The 6,736-nt window shown below is 39.3% G+C and overlaps 1 protein-coding gene across 5 annotated transcripts in view; it reads right to left on the bottom strand.

Annotated features, from left to right (window-relative positions):
- Positions 1-258: 258 nt before the first annotated feature.
- The window catches only part of LOC131832017 (solute carrier family 22 member 4), a 42,719-nt gene continuing 36,241 nt past the window's right edge, over positions 259-6,736 (bottom strand). For 2 of the 5 annotated variants that reach the window (XM_059174524.1, XM_059174527.1), the window contains 4 exons: positions 5,954-6,136; positions 3,083-3,218; positions 1,545-1,726; positions 259-683 (listed from right to left, as the gene is read on the bottom strand). In XM_059174524.1, coding sequence (XP_059030507.1) covers positions 622-683; positions 1,545-1,726; positions 3,083-3,218; positions 5,954-6,136 — 563 coding nt within the window. In that variant the 3' untranslated portion in view covers positions 259-621. Of the gene's footprint in view, positions 684-1,544; positions 1,727-3,082; positions 3,219-3,782; positions 3,902-5,953; positions 6,137-6,736 lie in introns of those variants that run through there. The other 3 variants (XM_059174526.1, XM_059174525.1, XR_009353894.1) reach the window with 3 other exon arrangements.

Genomic DNA, 6,736 nt, shown 5'->3' with positions numbered 1-6,736 from the left:
GGGTTCCCTTCCTAAAGGCCAGTGGGTGATACAACCCAAGCTACTCGATCTCCTGTGGCATTTCACTTGCAAAACACTACTGTTATCTGTCATCAATTCCCTTCAAAGGATGGTACAAAATTTTCTGGTTGGGAATACCACATCTAATCATTTAGTTACAGCAGTATAGGAGTTTGTTTGCCTCAAACACGACTATAATTTTGAATGTGCTGTTTCAGTGATACATATAAACACACACATACTGTTGTCACCTGATAGTTGCGTTAATACAATGACATTCTTTTTATTTGAATAGTATTTGTATGTTTGAAAATGAGTGTCAATATTTGTATGGATTTACCAGTCCTTGACCATAAGATTTAAAAAAAATCTTATGAACCCATTTCATCGAATTCATTAGGATGGTAGACTCTCTGGAAATGGTTTTTAAAACAAGAAGATCATCTGAAGAGTGGCCCAGCGTGTGCTCTATGACAAGTATTTGAAAATCAGAGTCATCTTAGTGTTCATCTTTAGGCTTGGTCCAGTTCCTTAGGAAAGGCTTTGGTTTTCTCACAGAGTTTGATGCATTTAGTTTTCAGGTCACCAAATGGTGGTGGAGATCGTATCAGAACGAAGTTATTAGAACTTTGGGATTTTCTTCCTTCTGCACTGAATCTCTTGGTTTTTTCCTAAACCTGAACCTGAAAATAAAATAAGGGTTAAAGAAAATTTAATATTCAAGATTCCCCTCTTCATAATGACAGACTGACATTGAAAAACTTTTGTCCAACACTGAAAAAAAAAAATAAGAAATAAAGAAAAAAGAAAAACATTTATCCAGTCAATGAATATAACTCTAATAATAGCTCAGGAGTCTAGAGCTTGTATTCTCTAATTCTACAGTTTCCCCAAGGAAAGGATGGAATGGTAAACATGACTTCTCAGCATTTTAAAGTTAATGTTGAAATAGTTATATCATTAGAAGAAAACAATTTTGGGGGCACACTTTGTTATACATGTTCTGTCAGAGATCAGAAACATCCACTCATACATAGATTTATGTTCTTCATGGCCAGGCACTAAAGACGTGTTATCTTATAGAACTTCAAGATAGTCATATGAACTATTTCCATATAATAGATGTGAATCCCAAGGTTTAGTGAAAATTAAGTAATTTCCCCAAATTCACGCTCTAGATTTGGGATTTGAAGCCAGGCAGTTTCACTCTAGAATCTCAACTTCTATAAATCCACTCATCTTTAATTGTTTGCCAATCTATGATACTGTAGAAAGATATTTGATTTTTGTCCCCTGTTCCTGACACAAAGCTCCTAAATCCCTTGTCATTTTCTGGTTGATAGGGGGCATAGGAGCATCTTGTGTTTTGTTCTAATTAGGCAACTCTTGGAGGGCCCCTTGATAGCTTCAGGATGGAGGCTGGTTGCCAGAAAGATCAGGCCTTGATTAGAAGCCTGGAACTTTCAGCTCCACCTTCCAACCTTCAAGGAGGGGTGAGGGGCTAGAGGTTGGATTAGTTATGGATCATGCCAAGATGATAAAACCTCCATAAAACCCCCGAACATTGAGGTTCAGAGAGCTTCTGAATTGGTGAACACATCCATGTATGAGGACGGTGGTGTTCCCCAAATGCATGGGGACAGAAGCTCTTGCACTCTGGACCCTTCTGGACTTCACCCTTTGTAACTCTTCATTTGGCTGTTCATGTGCATTCTTTATAATAAACCTGAAATGGTAAGGAAACTGTTAGCTGAGTTCTGTGAGTCATTCCGGCAAATTACTGAACTTGAGTGGAGAGAGGGGAGGTTGTGGAAACACCAGACTTTGCAACCAAGTTGGATAGAAGTGTGAATAACCTGGGGACCTGATATTTACCACTGGCATCTGAAGGGAGGGCAGTCTTGTGGGACTAAGCTCTAAAACCTGTGGATTCTGATGCAAACTGGTGGTTAGTGTTGGAATTGAATGATACTGTAGGACACCTAGTTGGTGTCAGAAATGGTGGGTATCAGGAGGGAAAACTCTCCTAAATCTCATAGGCCCCCCCAAAAGATATTAAATTGTTTCATTTCGTATTTCTTTATTAATCTGGACAAGTATTGTTTTCCATGTATATACCTGCCAATGAGATTGTGTTTCTGTCAAATGATTGTTGGTGACCTTTGCCAGTTTTCCTGCTGCGTTGTCTGTCTTTTTCCCACTGACTGCTGAGAGTTTCGTGTATATTAGCTGTATAAGCCCCATGTGTATACTGTGTGTTGCAAATATTCCCCCCCCCCCCGCTTGGCTTTTTTGACCTTTGTTTTTTTTACAGTTTCCTTTCTTGCTGTGCCAACAATTTCTAAAGTTTCATAATCAGTGGTAGCAATCTTTTCCTTTACGTCTCTTTGCTTTTCATACCATGTTCAGAAAGGCCTTCTCTGAACAAAACATAACAAAAATATGTGTTTTCTTCTGATACACTTATGATTTTATGTTTTTAGGCCTCAATTTTTAAACACTCTGCAATTTATTGATGTATTATTCTGGAGTAGGATGTAATTTTTTAATTTATCCAGCATGGCTAGCTGAATTCTCCAACACCCTTTACTGAATAATCTAATTTTCCTTACTGATTTCAAATTGCTACTTTTTAGCACAGACTGAGTTCACATAGTTTCTTGGATTTAATTCTGAACTCTATATTATTCCAGTGAGTTCTATTCCTATACCCTTATCATATCGTTTTAATTATCTTTGCTTAGTAATATGCTTTATTATCTGATAGAGCTACTCTCTACTTTCTACTCTGCTTTTTCAGAAATTTCCTGGCTATTATTGAATGTTTATTCCTTCTGAGGGATTTTGCTACCAGTTTTTATTTTTATTTTACTTTTATTTATTTATTTGACAGGCAGAGATCACAAACAGGCAGAGAAGCAGGCAGAGAGAGAAGAGGAAGCAGGCTCCCTGCTGAGCAGAGAGCCCGACTCAGGGCTTGATCCCAGGACCCTGAGATCATGTCCTGAGCTGAAGGCAGATGCTTTAACCCACTGAGCCACCCAGGCACCCCATTGCTACCAGTTTTTAAAGTTCCACTTACCCTTTCACTTTCTCCATCTGCTCTAAGGTCTCAGGTAGAGTCATTCCAAAACTTTCAGGGAAGAAAAGGGTGATGATTCCAATGAAGACAGTCAGGCTACCCATAACAATGTAGGGCAGAACTCTGTTGTAAGCACCTGGAAGGCACAAGAACATCAATTGGATACAGGGATTCTCCAGATACTCCTGGGAATTGTTTTGTCATGGTGGCAAACAGTATTTGAGAGTATGCAAATCTGAATATTTTCAGAAGGAAAAAGGTATGCAAAAGATCACAGTTTCTTTTTGGCAGAAGCCACTGCCTCTGTGATTTCCATAATCATTTCCCTATGTGCTTTTGCAATATCGTAAAGTCTTTCATGCCATTTGGCATTCTCTAAGCCACTATTGAACCATGAGTGACAGATGTTCCATTGATGAAAGTCTTTGCCAACCAAGTTTTCCCTCTCAAGGTGGAAGTCATTGGAGATGGGGATGAGAGGACATCAAGGAGGAGAAAGGACATCACAGGGGCAGGGACAGGCCATGATGACTGGTGTGAACTTTGCTTTTGCCTGAACTATGAAGTAGGCTGCAGTGGACAGCAAGGTCCAAAGAGCCATGAATCTCTTAAAAAAAAAAAAAAAAAAAAAAAAACCTAAGTAATATGTTTAATCCAATTTCAATCACTCAATGTCAGGCATAGTGAATGCACTATATACCTGGATTTGGTTTCATTTTGCAACATCTATGTGTCTTGGTTTTATAAGAACCGTTCCACCTCTTCCTTATGTGGCATTACTTGGACAGGAGAATAACAGATCCTCATCTTGCCTCTTTTCTGCAAACAGAGATTATAGAGGAACAACACACCCAAGAATTTTATTAGACAGATCTTAATCTGGAAGCTCCTCTGAGGTGTCTGTGTCACTAACGGGAGTAGTCGTTGCAGAACAGAAAGCTGTTTCAGACTCCTCCCTTTCATCTGTACCAGTGGTCTGCCCTTAGACCAAGTGAGCATGGCCTGAAAGAAGAAGGAACGAAGGGAAAATGACACCATTCAATATTTTTAAAAAAGATTTTGTTTATTCATTTGACAGACAGAGATCACAAGTAGGCAGAGAGGCAGGCAGAGAGGCAGGCAGAGAGAGAGGAGGAAGCAGGCTCCCTGCTGAGGAGAGAGCCTGATGTAGGGGCTCAATCCCAGAACCCTGAGATCTGACCCGAGCCAAAGGCAGAGGCTTTAACCCACTGAGCCACCCAGATGCCCTGACACCATTCAATATTATAATGTGCTTTCTTAGGGCTTGTTCAGGGCAGCAATGCAGAGTATGTTTAAGATAAGAAAATGTTTCACTTTCTCTGCAAAAATTAGGGTGTACCTTTCATGAGAATTCAGATCTAGTATTTGTTTGCATGAGTGTTTGAACCAGTAGGTAACCAATGGATGACTAGGAAGAATAGGAGGTGTATCAGCATCTCTCACCGTCAGAGTCCTTAATGAGGTTTAGGCTTGGAGTACAAGATCCTACATTCATTGAACAACCCACCAAAGCCCCCCTGTGGTGTTACTCCAGCTTGCAAAATCTGACCGTATAAAAACTAAAATTCCCTAAAATATCATAAAGTCAAAGTATACGATGAACTAAGAAAAATATTTACCACATATATGCAAAGGGCTAGTTTCTTTCAATTACAAAGAGCTCTCACAAATCAGGGGCACCTGGGTGGCTCAGTCCTCGGTTAAATGTCTGACTCTTGATTTCGTCTCAGGTCACGATCTCATGGGTTTTGAGATAGAGCCCTGCATCGAACTTTGTGCTCAGTGGGGCTTCTGCTTGAAGATTCTCTCCCTCTGCCCCTTCCCCCCAACACATGTGAGCATGTTCTACTGTGCTCTGTCTCTCAAAATAAATAAAGAAATCTTTTTAAAAAATTCAACCTTATTTATAATTGAATTAGAAATGAAAGCAATAATGATATCCATTTTTCAGGTAACAGATTACCAATGATTAAAAAATTGGGTCATCCCCTTTGTTAGTGAGGATATGGAGAAATAGGCCCTCTCATATATTGATAGTTGGATTGTAAATTAGTACAATATTTAGAGGCCAGTTTGGCAATATCTATGAAAATTTTAATTTGCTCCAACAATCCACGAATCCAAGTGTATGTAATTAAGTGAACAAAGGATCTTAGGGGGATAGAGGAATGTTTATTGTAGTGTTATGTGTAATAACAAAAACCAGGAAATAGCATAAATGTCTATCCATTGAGCCTAGTTAAACAAATATGTATATACATACATTGGAAGAATATATACTAACTAAAAAGAAGGTAAAAGCTTAAAAACCACTAGTAAGGAAAGATATTGTGATACAATGTTGTATGTAAAAAGTTGTGAAACAATATATATAATTTTGTTTGTGTGCTTAATTTTATTGTGTATATATATATATATATATGTTTTGCAAAACAAAATGTCTGAAGGGTTACTCACCAAAGTGTTAATATTAGCTACTTCTAGGGCTGTAGTCTGGGGAGCCGAGAGAGAAGAAGTGAAGTTGTACTTTTTCCAGTACTTTCTGTGCTGTTTGCATTTTTTCACAATGAAAAATCTATTCCTGGGACGCCTGGGTGGCTCAGTTGGTTGAGCGGCTGCCTTCGGCTCAGGTCATGATCCCAGCGTCCTGGGATCGAGTCCCACATCGGGCTCCTTGCTCGGCAGGGAACCGGCTTCTCCCTCTGCCTCTGCCTGCCTCTCTGTCTGCCTGTGCTTGCTCTCTGCCCCCCTCTCTCTCTGATAAATAAATAAATAAATAAATCTTTAAAAAAAAAAAATCTATTCCTTTATATTTAAAAAAAAAGAACAAATTGACAAGATGCATCTCACCGAGGTAAACAAAGTAGGGAGCAATGATGCTGCCCACTCTGGAGGCCATGGATGTGACCCCCACGGCCATGTTCCTGACCGGGGTGGGGTAAAGCTCTGCGGTGAAGACATACAGCATGGAGAAAGCAGAGGTGATCCCGAACTTCCCTAACATCACCAGACCAATGGACAAGAAGTTGTAATCTGGAAAAGAGACCCCGTGTAAAAAGAGGTGCTTCTAGAAGTAAGACTTTGTTAACTGAGTTGCGTTCATTGTCCTCTTTGCTTGTACAGCAATGTTTTTATAATGTAAAGATGTTGCCAGAGCACCTAGGTGACTCAGTCAGGTAAGCTTCCAACTTTGATTTCAGCTCAACTCATATTCTCAAGATCATGAGATCCAGCCCTATCCTGGGCTCTGTAGCGAGTGTGCTTAAGATTAAGATTCTCTCTCTCTCTCTCTCTGCCCCTCTCTTTCCCCATGTCTCTCTCTTAAAAAAAAAAAGGAGATATTCCCCAAGTAACACTTTGTCTTCAAATATCTTAATAATTGGACACAAACAAAGATGGAGAGCGACGGGTTGCTTTCTATTCTGCTCTACTGTTTTTCTAGATCATTTATGCATTCGGTGACCTTTGCCCACTTTTATTTGTTACAGCAGTTTCATGGTAAGTTGTTAGCATGTTAATATCATTAAGTTTAATCTTCAAAGAGAAAGACCTATCCTTTCTAACCTGTTTATAATTATCAAAGAGATATATGTTTTATGTATAATACTAGGTTATCAATGATCTATTGACAAC

Source organism: Mustela lutreola, chromosome 5 (assembly GCF_030435805.1).
Source record: "Mustela lutreola isolate mMusLut2 chromosome 5, mMusLut2.pri, whole genome shotgun sequence".
Classification (NCBI taxonomy): domain Eukaryota; kingdom Metazoa; phylum Chordata; class Mammalia; order Carnivora; family Mustelidae; genus Mustela; species Mustela lutreola.
The sequence above is the reverse complement of the archived record's forward strand: the minus strand, read 5'-3'. Positions and strand labels throughout refer to the sequence as shown.